The sequence below is a fragment of the Gadus chalcogrammus genome, chromosome 2 (genome assembly GCF_026213295.1).
Source record: "Gadus chalcogrammus isolate NIFS_2021 chromosome 2, NIFS_Gcha_1.0, whole genome shotgun sequence".
Taxonomy (NCBI): domain Eukaryota; kingdom Metazoa; phylum Chordata; class Actinopteri; order Gadiformes; family Gadidae; genus Gadus; species Gadus chalcogrammus.
The window spans coordinates 4,780,547-4,803,359 of NC_079413.1; the positions used below are offsets into that span (position 1 = coordinate 4,780,547).

General features: G+C 48.3%; 3 protein-coding genes and 2 pseudogenes across 3 annotated transcripts; 2 read left to right on the forward strand and 3 right to left on the reverse strand.

Annotated features, from left to right (window-relative positions):
* Positions 1-13: 13 nt before the first annotated feature.
* LOC130404010 (uncharacterized) lies at positions 14-4,647 on the reverse strand. The gene is made up of 4 exons (XM_056608598.1): positions 4,361-4,647; positions 2,102-3,750; positions 335-386; positions 14-96 (listed from the first exon to the last, which is right to left on the reverse strand). Exons 1-4 carry the CDS (start codon positions 4,368-4,370, stop codon positions 14-16), a joined length of 1,794 nt encoding a protein of 597 aa, XP_056464573.1. The 5' UTR covers positions 4,371-4,647.
* Positions 4,648-5,076: 429 nt separating this feature from the next.
* On the reverse strand, positions 5,077-6,035 carry LOC130404016 (GTPase IMAP family member 4-like). Its single transcript, XM_056608610.1, has 3 exons — positions 5,808-6,035; positions 5,577-5,762; positions 5,077-5,103 (listed from the first exon to the last, which is right to left on the reverse strand). Exons 1-3 carry the CDS (start codon positions 6,015-6,017, stop codon positions 5,077-5,079), a joined length of 423 nt encoding a protein of 140 aa, XP_056464585.1. The 5' UTR covers positions 6,018-6,035.
* A 417-nt stretch (positions 6,036-6,452) lies between these two features.
* On the forward strand, positions 6,453-9,884 carry LOC130404024 (uncharacterized; the record flags this gene model as incomplete). Its single annotated transcript, XM_056608621.1, is given in 4 exon segments — positions 6,453-6,476; positions 7,960-8,139; positions 8,792-9,142; positions 9,396-9,884. Coding segments are annotated over 4 exon segments (1,044 nt in total), but the record flags the coding sequence as incomplete, so codon positions are not given.
* A 4,627-nt stretch (positions 9,885-14,511) lies between these two features.
* On the forward strand, positions 14,512-15,589 carry LOC130370488 (heat shock 70 kDa protein 1-like; annotated as a pseudogene).
* Positions 15,590-17,771: 2,182 nt separating this feature from the next.
* Positions 17,772-20,442, reverse strand: LOC130404032 (uncharacterized; annotated as a pseudogene).
* Between the last annotated feature and the right edge of the window lie 2,371 nt (positions 20,443-22,813).

Below are 22,813 nucleotides of genomic sequence, written 5' to 3' on the forward strand. Positions count from 1 at the left end.
AAAGTCTCTAGCCCTACTCGTGTGACTGAGACGAGACCCCGAGGAGGACCACCTGGCCCAGGGCCACCAGAACACCCTTCACCCAGAACAGCCGCACTGAGGAGCCCCCCGCAAGCCCTCCGATAACAGCCCCTGTTGCCCGCCACGGCTGGTCTCCTGGTAGCTCTCTCTGCTGGTCCACGCTCCCTCCTTGATCTGTCTTACTCCGCTTTCATTAAAGCATACTCTCCACCTGTTCCATCAGAGCCCTTTTCTTTTCCTCACTCAGTTCCCTAACCTCCTCCTCCCTGACTGCTGCCTCTACCTCCGGGATAATGAAGTTGGGTGACTCTACCGTTGTCCTCCACAACCTGCTCCAACTTTCCCAGCAGCTCCTGCCTCCACACCTGTCAATAAAAGCAGGTGGAATTTACAGGTGAGCTGGCCAGGTACTCATGTATTGGCTCCTCCAGGACATCTCCCAGCTAAACAGCACCGCCATGTGGTTGCAGACCGCCGCTTCACCAAATACGGCAACCAGCATAGTGACGATAGTGACGGCAATGTTCTCCTCCTCTGTGTGTGTAGCGTCCCAGCGGGACCACCAAGAGGAAGGCGTGTGGGCCGGGGACCGTCATTATACATCAGGATAACATTTTAACTCAACCTCGAAATTAAAATAAATCAAGCCACGATTAAATATTTTTATTAGATTATCACATTTTATTCCATGTTTGTTCGTAAATACACACAATTATACGATATTGGATATTTGATATATGATATATGAAAACTGATGTATTGTATGATATTTGATACTCTCCCTGTGGGATTAAAACACAGCAACACAGAGTTGCTTTCTGTGATCATGATCATAGGCTGAAAACACTATAAAGGTGAATGTTGGTCAGGATCAAAGGACCAACAGACAAATCTACCTCAGAAAATTATCAGGCACATCTCCAAGTGAAAAGTGAAAAAAAACTAGTATCAGTTTAAGATAAGTAGCCTAAAGCAACAGGTGAGAGACAAGGTGTCCAGCCGCCCCTCCAGGCCCCCCGTACCCCTTAACCCCTAGTCGGCTGTCTGCTTCCCTTACAAGAGGGCATGAGAGCCTGCTGCAGTTCTGCCCCCGCTTTTCACCCAGACTGAGGGCCCCAATATACGACACAATTAAAAATATGTTGATGGCCTCGAGGCCCTGATATACCAAAAAAAATCCTTAAAAGTCAAGTTATATGTGAAGCGGTCACGGTGAAGTGACAGTGCTCCATTTTGCTTTGCCACAGACGTGACCAGACACTTAGTATGCATTGAAAAAACAGAACTAGTCGAGTTGCACCACATCGGTGTGTATAGTTTGATTGCTGAAGTTTAGTGTACGGAAAAATCTGGATTTCCGTTCCGCAATAGTGTGATTTACTTTAAGGTCTGCCGGCAGGGTTCGAGTTAGGTGGGAGCCAGTGGGAGCTGATGCAGCAAAGCAGCAAACTCAAATATCTGTGGGGGTCAATGAAAATACAGCAGCATAATATTGTGATTATAAATAAAGCTATTTTCCCTTCCACATACAGAGTAATATTGACGTTAAGTAAGAGATAATAGAACGACGGTGATTATCGGGAAAATAAGCCCAGAAAGTGCGAACCTGACACCGACGCGAAACTGAGGTTTCTTCGACCTTAAGGGGCTTATTTTCGATAAGACTACCATTCGTAGTGTTGATCAGCGGACAAATAGTTAGCCAAAGACGTTGACGTCGCTTAGCAACCGAAGACGTTGCTGGCGTTGTTGTGGAGGGCACATGCAAGTGAACGGAGAGTTCCGCGGCATTGAGAAGAGCCGTGTCATAATAGCCCATATTTACGGTCTCTCACCCCCTCTCCCCCGTCCGTCCGTCCGTCCCATCAACAACTTTAAGAGACCCCCATAGAGATGGAATCCTAACTCGAACCCTGTCTGCCGGTCAACGGCTAAAGGAGGTGAGAACAGCTTGTGTGGCATTTGCCAAAGCACCTCCTACAGTTGCAGCTGCATTAATTAAATCAGTCCCTAAAGGGGCAGCCCCGGCATCAGCTCCAGCCCCTACAGACCTTGCAACCACACCCCCTGCAGCTCTCACACCCCCTGCAGCTCTCACACCCCCTGCAGCTCCTGCCCTTGCAGCCACACCCCCTACAGCTCCCACCCGTGCAGCCAACCCCACAACCGTGACCCCAAGGGTGCCAACCTGACTAAGGGTTTGCTGAGCTCCTCCCAAAGGACTTGTAGCTTCTAGCCCATTCCCGGCACCAATACCGCCCCCCACAAATCCTCCGACTGCACCGCCCACGACCACAGAAGCTGTGCTGCAGGCTAATGTGCTGCCCATCAAGTAGGCTCCTGCTGTCACTGCAAGGGGGACGGCGGCCCCACACAAAGCCCCCACCGCCAGGCCCGTGAGCCCCGCCGCCACCACCTTCCTCACAGTCTGCATCAGGCTGGGGGAGAGCAGCACCTGGCTGCGCCGCCCCCTGCTGGAGGAATGTGCAGCCTGCGGTCTTCTATTGAAACCTCTCTCTGCTGGGGCCCTCTCCCTACTGAACCCGTCCGCTTCCGCCCTCCTGAACCTGTCCTCTTCCTCTCTCAACCAAATGACCTCCTCCCGCCTCAACCTGTCAACCTCCTCCCAACTTGACCTGTCACCTTCATCCATCATTTTCGTGTCAACCTCCTCATTACCTAATCTGTCCTCCTCCTCCCTCCTCAACCAATCGACTTCCTCCCTCCTCAATCTTTCAACCTCCTCCAAACTTAACCTGTCCTCCTCCGCCCTCCTTAGACGGTCAACCTCCTCCCTACTTAACCTGTCCTCCTCCTCTCTCCTCAACCTGTCCTCCTCCTCTCTCCTCAACCAATCGACTTCTTCCCTACTCAATCTTTCCACCTCCTCCAAACTTAACATGTCCTCCTCCGCCCTCCTTAAACGGTCAACCTCCTCCCTACTTAACCTATCCTCCTCCTCCCTCCTCAACCTGTCCTCCTCCTCCCTCCTTACCCTGTCTTCCTCCTCCTCCTCCCTCCTTACCCTGTCCTCCTCCTTCCTGATTGCTGCCTCTACCTCCAGGTACATGGCGTTGGTGTAACACCCTCCACCGTTGTCCTCCACAACCTGCTCCACCTTTCCCAGCAGCTCGTGAACTTGCTGCACATCGCTGGGCGCCTGGTTGTTGAGAACGTGGTACCTGCCGCCACACCTGTCAATCAAAGCCTTGAGGCTCACAGGTGCGCTGGCCAGGTACTGCTCTATCGGCTCCGCCAGTTCATCTCCCCGGGTGAACAGCACCACCGTGTGGTTGCGGACCGCCGCTTCTCCAAATACAGCAGCCATCATAGTGACGGCCATGTTCTCCTCCTCTGTGTAGCGTCCCACCTGGACCACCAAGAGGAAGGCGTGGGGGCCGGGGGCCGTCAGGGCCACGCATCGACTGATCTCTTCGAAGATCTGCTCCTGGGTCAGGTGTGTGTCTCCAAAACCTGGCAAGTCCAACACCACCACCTTCTTCCTCCTGCTCCTCCTCCCCGCCTCCTCCTCCACAGGGTAGTCAGAGGTCCCCAGCTGGCAGACCTTGGTAACAGAGCCTGCACTACACCCGGACAGGAAGTGTTGTTGGCCCAGGATGGTGTTCCCTGAGGAGCTCTTCCCAGATCCCGTCTTTCCAATCAGGATCAGTCTCAGCTCTTCTTCTGGATCATTCTCCCCCATGTCTGTTGGCCACGGCCCCTCTGCTCCTGCTGGGTGGAACATTACCCAAGCTTTCCATGAAATATACCACTGCACAAAGCAACAATGCACAATGCACCGTACTGATAAAAAGATAATACAAAAAGGTTGTTTATGAGATTACGTCAGAAGAACAAATATTAAATTGTAATCTCTGGTTATCTAAAACAATGCTTCATAATTATGTAAACTGTATTTTCCTTTTCATAGGAACTTCAGAAATGTGATTGAATGATTAAATAGGTTTAGAGTACTGTGTGGTGCAAATGGAAATAAATGGCACAGATATATAGCCTAGTGGGGAGGCAGTTATTGATTGTTGAAAATATATGGTACAATCATTTATGGTAATAATAAGTTAACAAACACATTAACACGTTTACAAAATGTATTGTTTGACATAATGGAAGATATTCACAGACAGAATGTGAGCGGTACAGTGTCGTAAGCCTCTATTTTAGATTCGTGTCATGAATTTGTTCCGGTACCACCGAATGTCCGTGCTGCTGGTGGATAGAAATAGCCCCCTACCTATGGAACCTTTTCTAAATCACGTCATGTCAGAAAACAATTAAAATGTACTTAGTAACTGAGCTCCTCGAGATAAATCCATCTTACCTGACTCCATATTGGGTATTTCTTTCTCAATATTTATTTTTCCTATCGTATTTTATTTGTTGTTCAGGTCGACTCCAAATAAATCAGGAAGCAAACGCAGTTTCTGTTGAAGTTCAAAACTGTTTCTTCGCGAAGTGTTGACAGTGAAATAACTGGCCTACTGCAGGAAGATTCTCATTAGTTAGGAATAGTTAAAAAAAGAAATCTAAAACAACGTCGGCCATGTGTAATGACACAAGGTCGCGTTTAACTAAACTACATACAAAACTTGTAAGTTTCAGTTTCCCTATGACTATTATGTCCATGATGACTACGGAAGCGTAATGTGCGGAAGTATAATGCATTCACTTAGGAAAAAATATTGCGCCTGTTTTTTCCGAATTATACATAATTATCTCACAATACTGAGAAAAATTGTATTGTGGTAAAATTATGCTTTGTTTTTCTTAATTAACGAATTGATTATCTCAGAACAGGCTGAGCTAATCAATCAGAAAAGTTTTCATATAGGTCTATATATAAAAAAAACCGGTTCTTGTTTTTCTAAAATGATGAGATTCATTCACCCGAGAACACGAATTTATCGAAGCAAACATGTCCGGCCTGTTTAATCCAGATCTATTTTGGTGTATGTTTGAGACGTTGGCATACCCGTGTCCTTGAGTAATATTGTTCATAGTTTGTCCACTTTGTGCGCCGCAGGACTTTGGGGTTGTTCAGACGGGAAGCATGATCTGCTTGACCTTGTGGCGTTTCTCAAAAATGTATTGAACCGATATGGCATCGCTTCATGGATACAAGATGATGCATCTTAAATGCATCCTCAATCATATGTGGTCAAGCGAACAGTTCGATTTCATCATTTGACATGTTAAATAATATTCGATACCTCATATCGACCTCGTCTTGCCTATCCCCTTTGGAGGGTGAGGCTGATTAGCAGCAACAACCGAAGGACTTGTGTGTGTGTGTGTGTGTGTGTGTGTGTGTGTGTGTGTGTGTGTGTGTGTGTGTGTGTGTGTGTGTGTGTGTGTGTGTGTGTGTGTGTGTGTGTGTGTGTGTGTGAGTCAGTGACACACACGCGCACACGCACACAAATGCACACACACACACAGGGCCGTTGCACCAAATCCTGGGCCCCTAATTGTTGAGGGGGGGGGGGGGGGTGGGCCGTGGCCGTGCGACTCCTAACACTATGGGCCGCTTCACCAAATACAGCAGCCATCATAGTGACGGCCATGTTCTCCTCCTCTGTGAAGCGTCCCACCTGGACCACCAAGAGGAAGGCGTGGGGGCCGGGGGACGTCAGGGCCACGCATCGACCGATCTCCATGATGATCAGCTCCTGGGTCAGGCGTCTGTCTCCAAAACCTGGCATGTCCACCACCAGCACCTTTATCTTCTTCCTCCTCCTCCTCCTCCTCCTCCTCCCCGCCTCCTCCTCCACAGGGTAGTCAGAGGTCCCCAGCTGGCAGACCTTGGTAACAGAGCCTGCACTACACCCGGACAGGAAGTGTTGTCGACCCAGGATGGTGTTCCCTGAGGAGCTCTTCCCAGATCCCGTCTTTCCAATCAGGATCAGTCTCAGCTCTTCTTCTGGATCATTCTCCCCCATGTCTGTTGGCCACGGCCCCTCTGCTCCTGCTGGGTGGAACATTACACAGGCTGTCCATTAAAGGTGCTTTATATACATTTGGAAGAATTTCTCATTACAGAACTTTGCATAATAATGACTTTCCTCTGAGTTATTTTCTTTCCGTAAGCCAACAAGAAGGATATATATTATTCTTGAACTAGTTGACATGGATACAATCAAGTCCCACCCATAAGGTGATACAGATTGCAAAGTGGAGGGATTGGAGACAGTCTTCAGCCCCAGCTACCCATGCAGCCAAGTGTGTGCGTAATGAATACACATCAGGGCGATGACCCTGTGTGTGTGAGGGGGCGGATGATGGGGCCAATCAGAAAGTAACTTTCTGTTGGAGTGAGAAGGAAAATATCATCAAATGTTAACATTTGATCAAAGCGTTACAGCAGTAGTAGTGGCATTTGAAACGTATTACTTCTGAATGTAAATTGAGAACTTAGCATGTCGGATGCCTTCCCAGCAGATGTAGCGCTAATCCACCTGTCATCCTTGACCAAAGAGATTTACCCTACATCTTAATTGGTGCAGTCCTACTTTTACAAGATTACATTTTATTTTATGTATTTTTATTATTCTTATCCTTATATATTTATTTATTCAATTATCCTTTCCTGTGTGAAAATGTTAATAATATCACTTAGTTAATAGCAACACCTTCTTTAGTCCAATTGCATTAGATAATTATCACTGTTGTCCTATTAACGTAACTCCTTTAATTGTCCTTATAACCGCATGAACTTCGATGTTCATCATCATGAATGATAACTGTAATTATTCTCTAGTCGCCAAGGACATATGTGGCCTGTTGGTATTAATGTGTGAATTTATGTATCAATACTAGCCATTACGGCAATAGCGTCTTAGAACTGGTTTAATTCATTCAATAAATGCAAATACTGTTAAAGCAAATGTACAGACTTTGTGATGTGTATTTCATAAATAAAAGCCCAAATAATTGACAAATGTAATCTTAAACCAATAGTTTTTTATTATTTTTGAACAATTCCCTGTCTTCCACAAACTTATTTCACTTCAGGGTAATAATAATAATAATAATAATACATTTAATTTAGAGGCGCCTTTCAAGACACCCAAGGTCACCTTACAGAGCATATAGTCATCATACATTTTTTAAAAAACAAGACATTGTGGAAAAAATAAATAAATAAACATAAGCAATAAGAAATAAATAAAACAAAAACAAGACAAAAAAAAAGAAAAAAAAAGGGTAATAGTACACACCCCATAGTGTGACCCAGTAAGTTACAAGACATTCTGATTCAGTTTCAAATTAAAAGCCCACCAAAAATTCCAATATGAGACATATTAAACATAATTTTGGATTAAATTTAAAAAGGAAACGCCCTGTTATCAGAGACTCATTCAACATCAGGGTAATAGTACATGCGACCCAGTAAGTTACAAGACATTCTGATGTGTACTTTCAAATGAAAACCCCTCAAAATACTCAAAGATGAGACATATTACATATGATTTGGGATTCAATTTAGAAGGAAAAGCCCTGTTATCAGAGACTAATTGTACTTCAGGAATCGGATAACAGTACACCACCCCATAGTGTGACCCAGTAAGTTACAAGACATTCTGATGTGTAGTCTCAAATTAAAAGTCCACCAAAAATTCAAATGAGACATATTACATATGATTTTGGATTCAATTTAAAAGGAAAAGCCCTGTTATCAGAGACTAATTCCACTTCAGGGTTATAGTACACAACCCAATAGTGTGACCCATTCCGTTTCAAGTCATTCTGATTCATAGTTTCATATTAAAGGCCCCACCACCATACAGTCATACAGACGGTCATATGGTCATACAGTAGGACCCAGTCATTGTTGCTTTCTATATTTAAAATTAAATTCACCCGTTTTTCTATTCCCGGATAATTTTATGGTTTTAGCATTAATAACTGCTGCAACTCCTACAGCTCCTACAGCCAAAGCTGCTGCAGCATACCCTGCAGCAGCAGCCCCCCCGACAGCAGCAGCACACCCTTCAGGAGCTGCCCCCCAACTGCCGCAGCAGCAGCCCCAACAAGAACAGCAGCAGCCCCCCAAACAAGAACAGGAGCAGCAACGCAACTGCAGCAGCAGCAACCCCCACGACAGCAAGAGCAGCCCCCCCAACTGCAGCAGCAGCCCCCCCAACTGCAGCAGCAGCCCCCCCAACTGCAGCAGCAGCAGCCCCCCCAACTGCAGCAGCAGCCCCCCCAACTGCAGCAGCAGCCCCCCCAACTGCAGCAGTAGCAGCCCCCCCAACTGCAGCAGCAGCCCCGCCAACTGCAGCAGCTGCAGCCCCCCAAACTGCAGCAGCAGCCCCCCCAACTGCAGCAGCAGCACCCCCAACTGCAGCAGTAGCAGCCTCCCCAACTGCAGCAGCAGCCCCCCCAACTGCAGCAGTAGCAGCCTCCCCAACTGCAGCAGCAGCCCCCCCAACTGCAGCAGCAGCCCCCCCAACTGCAGCAGTAGCAGCCTCCCCAACTGCAGCAGCAGCCCCCCCAACTGCAGCAGTAGCAGCCCCCCCAACTGCAGCAGTAGCAGCCTCCCCAACTGCAGCAGCAGCCCCCCCAACTGCAGCAGCAGCCCCCCCAACTGCAGCAGTAGCAGCCCCCCCAACTGCAGCAGCAGCCCCCCCAACTGCAGCAGTAGCAGCCTCCCCAACTGCAGCAGCAGCCCCCCCAACTGCAGTAGCAGCCTCCCCAACTGCAGCAGCAGCCCCCCCAACTGCAGCAGCAGCAGCCCCCCCAACTGCAGCAGCAGCCCCCCCAACTGCAGCAGCAGCAGCCCCCCCAACTGCAGCAGCAGCCCCCCCAACTGCAGCAGCAGCCCCCCCAACTGCAGCAGCTGCAGCCCCCCCAACTGCAGCAGCAGCAGCCCCCCCAACTGCAGCAGCAGCCCCCCCAACTGCAGCAGCAGCCCCGCCAACTGTAGTAGCAGCCCCGCCAACTGCAGCAGCTGCAGCCCCCCCAACTGCAGCAGCAGCCCCCCCAACTGCAGCAGCAGCCCCCCCAACTGCAGCAGCTGCAGCCCCCCCAACTGCAGCAGCAGCCCCCCCAACTGCAGCAGCAGCCCCCCCAACTGCAGCAGCTGCAGCCCCCCCAACTGCAGCAGCAGCCCCCCCAACTGCAGCAGCAGCAGCCCCCCCAACTGCAGCAGCAGCCCCCCCAACTGCAGCAGCAGCCCCGCCCTGCAGCAGCTGCAGCCCCCCCAACTGCAGCAGCAGCACCCCCAACTGCAGCAGCAGCACCCCCAACTGCAGCAGCAGCCCCCCCTGCAGCAGCAGCCCCCCCAACTGCAGCAGCAGCCCCCCCCACTGCAGCAGCAGCAGCCCCCCCAACTGTAGCAGCAGCCCCCCCAACTGCAGCAGCAGCCCCCCCAACTGCAGCAGCTGCAGCCCCCCCAACTGCAGCAGCAGCCCCGCCAACTGCAGCAGCTGCAGCCCCCCCAACTGCAGCAGCAGCCCCCCCAACTGCAGCAGCAGCCCCCCCAACTGCAGCAGCAGCCCCCCCAACTGCAGCAGCTGCAGCCCCACCAACTGCAGCAGCAGCCCCCCCAACTGCAGCAGCAGCCCCCCCAACTGCAGCAGCTGCAGCCCCCCCAACTGCAGCAGCTGCAGCCCCCCCAACTGCAGCAGCAGCAGCCCCCCCAACTGCAGCAGCAGCCCCCCCAACTGCAGCAGCTGCAGCCCCCCCAACTGCAGCAGCAGCCCCGCCTGCAGCAGCAGCCCACCCAACTGCAGCAGCAGCCCACCCAACTGCAGCAGCAGCAGCCCACCCAACTGCAGCTGCAGCCCCCCCAACTGCAGCAGCAGCAGCCCCGCCTGCAGCAGCAGCCCCCCCAACTGCAGCAGCAGCAGCCCACCCAACTGCAGCTGCAGCCCCCCCAACTGCAGCAGCAGCCCACCCAACTGCAGCAGCAGCAGCCCCGCCTGCAGCAGCAGCAGCCCCCCCAACTGCAGCAGCAGCCCACCCAACTGCAGCAGCAGCCCACCCAGCTGCAGCAGCAGCAGCCCACCCAACTGCAGCAGCAGCCCCCCCAACTGCAGCAGCAGCCCACCCAACTGCAGCAGCTGCAGCCCCGCCTGCAGCAGCAGCCCACCCAACTGCAGCAGCAGCAGCCCACCCAACTGCAGCAGCAGCAGCCCACCCAACTGCAGCAGCAGCCCACCCAGCTGCAGCAGTAGCCCCCCCAACTGCAGCAGCAGCCCCCCCAACTGCAGCAGCAGCAGCCCCCCCAACTGCAGCAGCAGCCCACCCAGCTGCAGCAGTAGCCCCCCCAACTGCAGCAGCAGCCCCCCCAACTGCAGCAGCAGCAGCCCCCCCAACTGCAGCAGCAGCCCACCCAGCTGCAGCAGTAGCCCCGCCAACTGCAGCAGCAGCAGCCCCGCCTGCAGCAGCAGCAGCCCACCCAACTGCAGCAGCAGCAGCCCCGCCTGCAGCAGCAGCAGCCCCCCCAACTGCAGCAGCAGCCCACCCAACTGCAGCAGCAGCCCACCCAGCTGCAGCAGCAGCAGCCCACCCAACTGCAGCTGCAGCCCCCCCAACTGCAGCAGCAGCCCACCCAACTGCAGCAGCTGCAGCCCCGCCTGCAGCAGCAGCCCACCCAACTGCAGCAGCAGCAGCCCACCCAGCTGCAGCAGTAGCCCCCCCAACTGCAGCAGCAGCCCCCCCAACTGCAGCAGCAGCAGCCCCCCCAACTGCAGCAGCAGCCCACCCAGCTGCAGCAGTAGCCCCCCCAACTGCAGCAGCAGCAGCCCACCCAACTGCAGCAGCAGCCCACCCAGCTGCAGCAGTAGCCCACCCAACTGCAGCAGCAGCAGCCCACCCAACTGCAGCAGCAGCCCACCCAGCTGCAGCAGTAGCCCCCCCAACTGCAGCAGCAGCCCCCCCAACTGCAGCAGCAGCAGCCCACCCAACTGCAGCAGCAGCCCACCCAACTGCAGCAGCAGCCCCCCCAACTGCAGCAGCAGCAGCCCCCCCAACTGCAGCAGCAGCAGCCCCGCCTGCAGCAGCAGCCCCCCCAACTGCAGCAGCAGCCCCCCCAACTGCAGCAGCAGCAGCCCACCCAGCTGCAGCAGCAGCCCACCCAGCTGCAGTAGCAGCCCACCCAACTGCAGCAGCAGCCCACCCAGCTGCAGCAGCAGCAGCCCACCCAACTGCAGCAGCAGCCCCCCCTGCAGCAGCAGCAGCCCACCCAACAGCAGCAGCAGCCCCCCCAACTGCAGCAGCAGCAGCCCCCCCAACTGCAGCAGCAGCCCCCCCAACTGCAGCAGCAGCCCACCCAACTGCAGCAGCAGCCCACCCAACTGCAGCTGCAGCAGCCCCCCCAACTGCAGCAGCAGCCCACCCAACTGCAGCAGCAGCCCACCCAACTATAGCTGTATCCCCACTCCCTACCAATGCCACCCCCACAACCCCGGCCTTCATGCTGCCCACCTGGCGCAGGGTTTTCTGAGCTCCTTCCAAAGGACTTTTAGCTCCTAGCCCAATCACTAAACCCATACAGGTCCCCGCAAACCCACCCGCGGCCATAGTATCTGTATTGCAGACTAATGTGCCCCCCATCAAGGCTGGTATTGCTGTCGCTGCTAGGGAGGCAGCAGCCCCACACAAAGCCCCCACCGCCAGGCCGGTGAGCATCGACGCCAACACATTTCTCACTCTCTGCATCAGCCTGGGGGAGATTGGAACATTATACAAGCTGTCAATTAAATGGCACCATCTTGTCCACAATATTTTTTTAATCTTCGGGTGAGTTATTTGACACAATGCTTCATAATTGTATAATATTAACAGTATATTTCCAGCTTGAGAAATGTTCAGTTTATGATTAAACTGGTTAAGATCACTGTGCTTTCTACTAGGTCTCTTACTGGCCTTGTGTTGCAATACAACAGCCGGCCACTGGGCAAGTTATGCCTAAAACCTTCCTGAACTACAGTGTTGTGCAAAACGGTCAATAAATGGCAGAGATAAATAGGCGTGCAATAGTTATTGATTAAAAAATTACCGTACAATCATGTATGGTAGGCCTACAGCCTAGGCCTATATATAAGTTCCCAATTCATTGATGAACAAAAAGGTCAGGTCAACTCCACCCAAAGAAATCAAGAACCACACGCAGTTTCGGTTCAAGTTAAAATCGTGTTGACAGTGAGTAAGATAAAGTTGAGCGAACAGAAGGGCTGGCTGTTGCATGAACACACTCAAACGTTTGAAATAGTTAAGGAAGGAATCTTAACTACGTAAGTTATGTGTTATGGACACGAGCTAGTTTCACCAAACAACATACCAGTCTTGTTAAGTTTCGGTTACAGTATGTCATGGACATGCTTAAATTTGTTTTTAAACCTACGTGTTGAAAATGTTTTGTGCATGTGCGTGTGCGTGCGTGTTATTAGACATTAGGCCTACGTTCCAGGAAAAGTATATGACGCCTCCCTCCTCGACACCTCGTCACACAAACACTAAATACCTTTTCGGCTTTGGGTGACTTATCTAACACAATGGTCAGTTATTCTAAAATATAAAAGGTATGAAGGAATGAACTAATGAATGCCTTTTATTGGCACTATACACAGGTTACAATGAGATTGAAAGCATCTCCTTCCCGGTGCATTCACATATATTTGTATAAATGTATTTTCCCAACTTCAGAAACGTTCAGTTTATGAAGTTTTTGAAAGAAAATATTTGAGGGCATTTTTATTTAGGGTATTTATAAGTGCATAAATACATGAATCTTTTTTCGAATCTATTAATTAAAATAAGCATCCAAACACAGCATATGCGTGAAAGTGTGTAATGTAGGCTACATCTTGGATTCATGTTCTGATTTTATTCTGGTTCCAATAAATCCTGATAAACGTGTGTCCGTTTTTTCATATTTTTAAAATGTTCATGATCTGAAAAATGTAAGTGTTAGTGAGCGTCTGAAGAGAAATTCACCTTAGGCCTACCTGACTCAATAATGATCGTAATTTTCTCAATATCTATTTTCCAGTCGTCTTTTATCTGTTGTTCAGGTGGACTCCGCTCGAAGAAATCAGAGGGCCACGCAGTTTCTGTTGAAGTAAAAATCGAATAATTCACAAAGTTTTTACATTCAGATTATTAAATTGAGAGAAGAGCATCGTAGGCCTACCAAAACAACGAAGTTAATCTGTAATCTTCAAAAGGTACCATTTCACTCACTCAACAACAATCTTGTTAAGTTTTGGTTCAGTATTGTTGCAGCAGCGCTTTATGCCCGCACTTGTGATTTGTATTGTGTGTGTCCTTTAATATCACCACAGAATCTACGAGAGGCAGTCTTTCCGGATGCCACTGCATATAATTGGCCCAAATGATGGAGATGCAAATCTGGGTCCCTTTATTTAATGAACAAAGTGCACACAATTATTTGTGGGGAACATAGGCCTATAAAAAAAAAATAGCGCTACTGCATACATTTTTGTACGTATCTTGTACCCTCTATCAACTGCTACCATCAAACTAGCCTACTGCATCGGGGCAACTTCAGGTGAACTCCAGAAAAAAGTTCTGTTCTGGCTAAAATCAATTTCTTCACAAAGTGATGACACTAAGTGAGCTATAGTAATGACAACAGTAGCGCAGGCTGCTGCACGAACACACCTCACATCGGAATCTTAACATCGATGGTCATCTGAAATGGACACGAGCTAGCGTATCAGTAAACCACACACAAAACGTGTTAATATATCAGCAGGTGTCAGTATACAGCTATTTTCCCATGTCAATTCATGCATTGACATGGGACCACATTGGCTATGTTCGCTGACAACAGGGGACTTTTCATAGTGGTTGGATATTTTAGCGAGCCGACAGGCTTTTTGTCGGGACGCGGAACACGCAACTCAAAATCGGGATGACATTACAGCTCATCCGAGGAATCTCTACTAACTAGACTTCACTGCACTACGCCGAGGACCGCTATCATAATTCCTAGTATAGAAATCCGGGATCCATTGTTATTTACACTTTGTTGCTGCGTTGATGCTGCGTGAAGCACTGCATTACGCACGACCAAAGCTTCAGTCAACCCCCCCCCCCCCTCCCCCCCACTGAAATCATTCCGGCGTCACTGGATTAAATGCATGACTAAAAAATATCTAAACAACAACAGCCAATGGCTTTTATATAAGCATTTCTTCAATTTGTTTATACTAAGTAAACGTGGACTGTTTTGCAAAAAAAATAATAGGGTTAGGGTTATCAAAAATGTTGGCCGTCCATTGACATTTTGCAGAATCTCACTTCAGCCAAAGTCCCAAAGTTGGCAACCCTGCATGCGTCGAAATATACCTAGTTAATATTTTAAATACATATAAAATCGATAGGGCTACTCCCCATAGATTATAAAATCCCTTTTTTAGTTTAAAGTTGTTGTTTTTTTAACACAATTATCATTTCTAACGCTAGTCTTTTAACTGTTAACTCCCTGACAGCTATCCTCAGCAAGATGTCTGCTGCTAAGGGTGTAGCGGTCGGTATTGACCTGGGCACCACCTACTCCTGCGTGGGGGTGTTCCAGCACGGCAAAGTGGAGATCATCGCCAACGACCAGGGCAACCGGACCACCCCCAGCTACGTGGCGTTCACAGAGACTCATCGGAGACGTGGCCAAGAACCAGGTGGCCATGAACCCCACCAACACCGTGTTTGACGCCAAACGACTGATTGGCCGAAAGTTTGACGATGCGGTGGTGCAGGCGGACATGGAGCTCTGGCCATTCACCGTGATGAGCGACGCGGGGAAGCCCAAAATCCAGGTGGAGCACAAGGGGGAGAACAAGTCCTTCTACCCTGAGGAGGTGTCTTCCATTGTCCTGGTGAAGATGAAGGAGATCGCCGAAGCCTACCTGGGCCAGAAGGTGTCGAACGCCGTCATCACGGTTCCAGCTTACTTCAACGACTCCCAGCGTCAGGCCACCAAGGACGCAGGAGTGATCGCCGGCCTCAACGTCCTGAGGATCATCAACGAGCCCACGGCGGCCGCCATTGCCTACGGTCTGGACAAAGGCAAGAGCAGCGAGCGCAACGTCCTGATCTTTGACCTGGGTGGGGGCACCTTCGTCTCCATCCTGACCATCGAAGACGGCATCTTTAAGGTGAAGTCCACGGCCGGAGACACTCATCTGGGTGGAGAGGACTTTGACAACCGCTTGGTCAACCACTTTGTGGAGGAGTTCAAGAGAAAGTTCAAGAAGGACATCAGCCAGAACAAGAGGGCTTTGAGGAGGCTGCGCACGGCTTGTGAGCGAGCCAAGAGAACCCTATCGTCCAGCTCCCAGGCCAGCATCGAGATCGATTCTCTGCACGAGGGCACCGACTTCTACACCTCCGTCACCAGGGCACGCTTCGAGGAGTTGTGCTCAGACCTCTTCAGGGGAACCCTGGAACCCGTGGAGAAAGCCCTGAGGGACGCCAAGATGGACAAGGGCCAGGTCCACGACATCGTCCTGGGTGGAGGCTCTCAGGAATCCCTAAGATCCAGAAACTCCTGCAGGACTTATTCAACGGCAGGGAGCTCAACTAGCCAATCGTTAATTGTGAATGCCAGAGTGGAGAATTGTTATTTTTGAGTTTTGGTTAGTGAAGCTTTCCTAATCTGAAAGCAAGAGCCCAGAAAATGTCCATTAATTAATTAATTAATTGCTTCCCATTTTTTGTCTTTTGTTTGGCTACCTGAATTTTAAGAAATGTCAGGTGGTGCTACGTATTTGTATTATATGTATTATTTTCAGATTTTGTAAATGGTACGTTTGTTGAATTCATTTTTTCTTGCACTTGACTTGAGAGGATTTATGTTCATTTACAATGTTCTGTGAAGTTTTTTTTCAACATTTAATATATAAACTTCAAATAGATGTATAGGTTTCATGAGCATGAAGTTGCACTTGCATCCAGTGGGAAAATATGTCCGCTGTATTTACCCTAACTATGTAGGAGCAGTTCATACCGGTAGAATGACATAGAAGCATCTTTAATATCAATGCCGCACTGTAAAGTGTGTCGTTATTGATACATGGATACAGCTGTTGTAGTTGGCGCGTTTTCGTGGCCTACAGAAAAAGTGAATATTTTGCTGCTCCCAAGACCTGGGGTACAGAGCATGAGGGCCAGGATTTCAGTGGAGGTGGTGTTGTGGTGGGGGGTGGGTTCGTTGATGATTACCAGGTTTGTTTCGGTGAGGATGTTGTTGAGTTTTTTTTTTTACTCATTCCATGACTGTTTTCAGACTGACGATCTCGCTCTCTCGGGATGGTCAGGTGATGTGGTGAACCTGTTCTTCTGGTTTGTCATCCTTTCTCTTTTATGCTCTCTCACGAACACACACACACACACACACACACACACACACACACACACACACACACACACACACACACACACACACACACACACACACACACACACACACACACACACACACACCCTACACACCTTAACAGGCATTAGTTCATTGTTTGTTCCATCAACTTCAGCAATGAAAAAATGGTGGGCATTGTTACAAAAACATAACAGTTTGAGCAACCAGAGAGGGGCTCGTAACTAAGAAAGATCTCTCAACCCTCCCCTTGTTATTAAATGTGCTTTATAAATACATTTGATTTGATTAGCATTTTACAGACCCATACTATGTATGGGGCCTTTAGTATGGTCCACCACCGTTGCTTCTTTCCCCATAAGAAGCAACAATCATAATTATGTTGATTTACCTTTGAGAATTTTCTATTATAGCCGAATGTGTAAAATGCTGTTTAGAATTCACCAACACCATTTATATATTGTGGCGAGCAGCACGGGTCAGACGAGACAGGAGCCCAGGTTCAACCAATTATGCAGTTCCGTGCCCCATACACCGCACGACTACGGACTGCCTTTATTAACGACCAACGAACATAACAGAAACACGACACACCTGACCAACACACGCACTATCTGGAACCTTTTCACCCTTGATTTACCGAGAGTTGCTTATTTGCTTATAAAATATTTGCATGTGATCCTCACATAATTCTAACCACACACATATCCCAACATTGATTTGTATTTGCAATGCAAATATCCACTGTTAAGGACTAGTTTCTATTATTTTACACAGTGGCAAAATTCGACAAATACTATTCTTGCGGTCTCATGAAAGACCCCTACATCCCTTAAGTCAACTAAACTGGTTGACCATTGGCACATACGAACCAGTAAACCTTTAGGATCCGTGAGTTAGGGTTACACGCATTTTACCACACAACAGAAAAAATATTTAAATCAACGACCACACACATCAGGTTGGAATAGTTTAAGAAGGAATCTAAACAAAGTAGGACATCGGTAATGGACACTAGGTAGTTTCACTAAAACACACACCAGCATTGTTAAGTTTCAGTTTCAGTATGAATGTCAAGGACATCCGCAGATTTGTTTTTAATAGTTGTTGTAACCTACTTTTCCTGAACGGAAAATGTATGTGTGTGTCCATGTGACCAGTTATACTAAGACATTATTTTCTAATAATCTTTATTATTATGTATCATTAGAAAATAGTTTTGACAACTTTTAAATCAACCACGAAATGAAGAATGATGCAAGTAAAGATGAAACATATTTATTAGATAGCTCACATTCTGTAAAGGCACATCTATGGGAAATGTTTTCTTCTATAGTTGTTTTTGTTTCTTAAAATTACCAAAACTATATTGCCTCTCTATAAGCCTCTCTTATTTGTTCCAGTGGATTTCATACGTCCTGCGCTCTGTGTAGCTAGCTTCCCTGGTCCCTTCGCCGCTACAGACCTTTTCTTTGAACACCTTTACCACAAGACCTCCAGCCAGCACCAGTCCCACCGCCGCCTGGCCCACCTCTGCTACTGCAGCCAGGACGCGGGCCCCCGCTCCTCCCCAGGAGGCAGACACCAAGCTGGGGCCTGAAGCAGCACACACCGCCCCGCTGGTCCCGGCTCTAACTACCGCGCCTGCAGCGGCAGCATGGGCTCCAGGCAGGGCTGTGGCCCCTAGGGCGGCCCCAGCTCCCAGGACGCCCCCCACCCCTGCAGCCACCCCCACAGCTGATACCCCCAGGAGGCCCACCTGGCCCAGGGCTAACTGAACTCCTTCCCCAGGACTGGCAGCTTCTAGCCCAGCCGCAGCGGCCACAGAGCCCCCCACAAGCCCTCCGATAGCGGCCCCCGCGGCCGTCTGTCCCGAGGCCGTTGCTACAACAGCGCCGATAGCCTCCACCCACCCTACCGTCGCCCCAGCCAGATGAGCTACACCCAAACCTGCTGCGTTCCGCACCACGGCTGCCCCTGCTGCTGCTGCTAGTGGGACAGCCGCACCACACAGAGCCCCTACCACCAGGCCAGTGACCACCGCCGCCACCACCACCTTCACTCTCCGCAGCACGCTGGGAGAAAGGGGCACCTGGCTTCGCCACCCCCTACCGGGGGCAGAGGGAGCACGTGGCCTCGGCCGGCCACCGCCCCTCCTTCTACGTCTCCACCCATCTCGCAATCGCTCTCCTCTTTTCCCTCTTTCCCACCAAGAGGAAGGCGTGTGGCCCGGGGGCCGTCAGGGCCACGCATCGGCTGATCTCTGTGATGATCTGCTCCTGGGTCAGGTGTGTGTCTCCAAAACCTGGCATGTCCAACACCACCACCCTCTTCCTCCTGCTCCTCCTCTTCCTCCACATGGTAGTCAGAGGTTCCCAGCTCTACTCCTGCTGGGTGGAACATCACACAAGCTGTCCCTTAAATATACTACTGCAAAAAGCAACAATGTTGCAACGTATTGATAAAATATATTAATACCAAATGTTGATTATGAGATGTCAAAAAAACATATTATATTTTTTGTCTTTTGTTTGATAAATCCACCTTACCTAACTCAATATTGGGTATTTCTTTCTCAATGTTTATTTTTCCTATCGAATTTTATCTGTTGTTCAGTGTTTTTAAAAATGTAAAATGTTTTTATGGAGACAAAAATGATCCAGTCCGTACAGGAATTGATATGTTTATTGATTTAAAATATGCAAGTTATTTATGTGACTGTGAAGTCAATACATCAATACATCCTTGATTGATTTTTTTTCCAGTGAATAAATCATGACAATAAAAAACATCTATGAAGCCAGTTTTATGCAGAATTTAATCAACTGTAAAACCAACAACCCATCTGATGTTAAGTCTAAATTGTATCCAATTAACTTTACTTTCTGAACCATGTTAACTATAAAATGTAGCTTCAGCCAATGAGCAGGCACATCTCCAAGTGACCACTATGAACATAAAGATAAGTAAAGCAACAGGTGAGAGACAAGGTGTCCAGCCGCCCCTCCAGCCCCCTCGTACCCCTTAACCCCCAGTCGGCCGTCTGCTTCCCTACAAGAGGGCATGAGAGCCTGCTGCAGTTCTGCCCCTGCTTTTCACCCAGACTGAGGGGCCCATTATACAAAAATACTAAATATATCAAGGTCCAAATGACCCTGATATACTACATAAAACAACAGGTAAAGGTAAAGGTGATATGGGTGAAGCGTCGTGGTATAGGGGAAGCATTTGAAAAATCTGGATTGTACACCCTCTGGACCCTCGCTAACCCTCCGGCCCCAATTGCCATATTAGATGCTTTAAAGTAGGGCTGAAAGATGAATCGAATTCAAATAGAAATTGCGATGTAATATAACGCCATACGCAAATCGCAAATGCTGCGATTAAAAAAGAAAAGTAACTGTTTAGATTATTATTATTTTTTTTGTGATTTGTTACCGTTACTGACTGAAATCTGTAAGATTTACATTCATTCATATTTTAAAATTCAATAGCGAAATAAAGATGTTTTAATATCAATTCATCTCAACACATCGGCCTGGCCTAAAGGAGAGGGCAGGAGGGAAGCTCATCCGCCTTCCTTAACTTTTCCTTCTTTGCTTTCTCTGCCTCCCGGTACATGGCAGTGGTGTAACACACTCCACCGTTCAAATCCACAACCCTCTCCACCATTTCCAGCAGCTCGGGAACTTGATGTGCAGCAAGTTCCCTTTGAACCCTGTTGTTGAATACGTGGTACCGTACCTGCCTCCACACCTGTTAATCAAACCCCTGAAGCTATCAGAGCTGGACAGGTAATCCTCTATCTGCTCCTCCAGGTCATCTCCCCTGGTGAACAGCACCACTGTGTAGTTGCGGAGCGCCACTTCACCAAATACCTCAGCTATCATATCGACGGCCATTTTCACCACCAATGTGTAGCGTTCCAGCTTGACCACAAAGAGGAAGGCGTGTGGGCCGGGGGCCGTCAGGGTCATGCTATTGCTGATCTCCAGGTTGATCTCCTCCTTGGTCAGGTCTGTGTCTCCAAAACCTGGCATGTCCACAACCACCACCTTCCTCCTCCTGCTCCTCCTGCTTGAACTGCTCTCCCTCCTCCTCACAGCCTCCTCCTCAGCATGGTAGTCAGAGGTCCCCAGCTGGCAGACTTGTGTCACAGAGGCTAAGCTACTCCTTGAAGTGAAGTGACTCCTGCCAAGGACGGTGTTCCCTGAGGCCCTCTTCCCAGATCCCGTTTGTCCAATCAGGATCAGTCTCAGCTCTTCTTCTGGATAATTTGCTCCTGTTAATGTTTGTCCCTATAAAACAATAATGGTAAAAAAATAAATACAAAACACGAGGGTAACTGAGTAAGTCAAACCGTCCAATCTGAAGGCTCTACTTAACCACTCCCCCTACTCACTTCCACCAATGTAAAGCAAACAGAACTGATACTGCGTTTTATTATCCATCCGTCTCGGATGTCCGAGGACGTTGCCTAGCCACACGCACAAACACGCCCATTTTCCTCGGACGGCGAACTCGCCATCTCGGTTGAACTCAGTGGTGACCGAGCAAAATTCCGAGACAGAATTCAAGATGGCTGCACCCAGTGTGACTTGAAGCATGAACTGTTTTCATTGTGCTTGGACTGCTTTGGTGGTTTAAATGGCAATTTCAATCACTCGTGTTACTGCAATACCTTACTGTGTCCGTATCTCTGCCTATGGCCTATAGCCTACTTATTTTGGAGCGCCTGGTCCTCTGCCAATGCTACCGCGACAACAGCTTCCCGGGTGGCGTCAATGTTTTCCTCTAACGACCGAGCAAAATAATAAAACGCTTGAAGTGTGGGCGTGGCGTCAGATCCGAGATCCGAGTCGGTTCGCGTCGCTTCGGCGCCGGTGTATTTAGGCCTTTAAAGGCACCCAGTGCAACTTTATGTAAACATTCAATGAAAAATAAACATTCAATTTCTAGTCTTTTTTACACGTAGTAAGTTTCAATAACTCCATACCATTACATATCGACATTCAAGGAGCAAAGATGAGACGTCGTTGTGTGGTGAGAACTGATAGAAAATCGTAAACAACAACAATCGCCGGTGGGGAGAAGCCATTTTTCCATTGACTGGAAGCCTGCTTTATTTATTGTAGGTTACAAAAAATAAAGAAAATGGCGGCATTGTTGTTGTTATCGATTTTCTATCAGTTCTCACCACACAACGACGTCTCATCTTTGCTGCTAGAATGTCGGTATGTAATGGTATGGAGTTATTGAAACTTACTACGTGTAAAAAAGACTAGAAATTGAATGTTTATTTTTAAGCCTCGAAAGTTGCACTAGGTGCCTTTAAGCATTAAAGAGACACTGTGTAATATTTTGAGTCATTTATTACCTCAAATCAACGTATTCATTCATAAATAAGTCCTCATTGGTGTAAAATTATCTCTGCCAAAAATCTCACTTATCCTCCTGAGCGAAGAATAATTAATATGTAGTTATATAGGACGGGTAAGGCAAGGCAAGGCAAGGCAACTTTATTTATATAGCACTTTTCATACACAAGGCAGACTCAAAGTGCTTCACATATAAACATTGTTATACAATAAAATAAAATAATAGATAAGTAAAAGAAAACATATGCAAAGAAATGAGTAAAATAGAAAGTGCAATGTATTTAAGATCAGATCAACAGTCTCTCTGGTATCCGCGTCGGGACTCCAACCCGACCTAAAAGGAACTTGGTACTTTCTCTGGGACTCCAACCCGGATTCTAGTAACCCTTATCCTTTCTCTCTGGTATCAGATCATGTATCTTTCTGGTAAAAATAGAAAATTAAATTGAAAGTTAAAAAGGCTTTTTAGTAAGTAAAATTTAAAGTGCAATGTATTTAAGAAAGTGAGAAAATTAAATTGAAAGTTATTTAAGATCAGATCAACAGTCTCTCTGGAACCCAAGTCGGGACTACAACCCGACCTAAAGGACAATATTCTAGGACTCTAACCCAGCTTCTAGGACTCTAGCCCAGCAACCTTTCTCTCTGGTATCAGATCATGTATTTTTCTGGTAAAAATAGAAAATAAAGGGAAAGTTAAAAAGGCATTTTGGTAAAATAAAGGTAAAGTATTTAAGATTTAGCAGAAAGCTAAAGCAAACATAAAAGTCTTCAATCTTGTTTTGAAGGTGCTCAGAGTTGGGGCAAGTCTTAAATCCTCAGGGAGTTTATTCCAGCTATTTGTTGCATAGTAACTAAATCCTGCTTTCCCATGTTTCATGTTTACTCTGGGGATAATTAACAGATTGGTCTCAGAAGATCTTAGTGTTCTAAAAGGCTTATGTAGTGGAAGCATATCAGTTAAATATTTTGGGCCTAAACCATGTAGGGATTTATAGGTTAGCAACATGATTTTAAAATCAATTCTCTGACCTACAGGAAGCCAATGTTACGA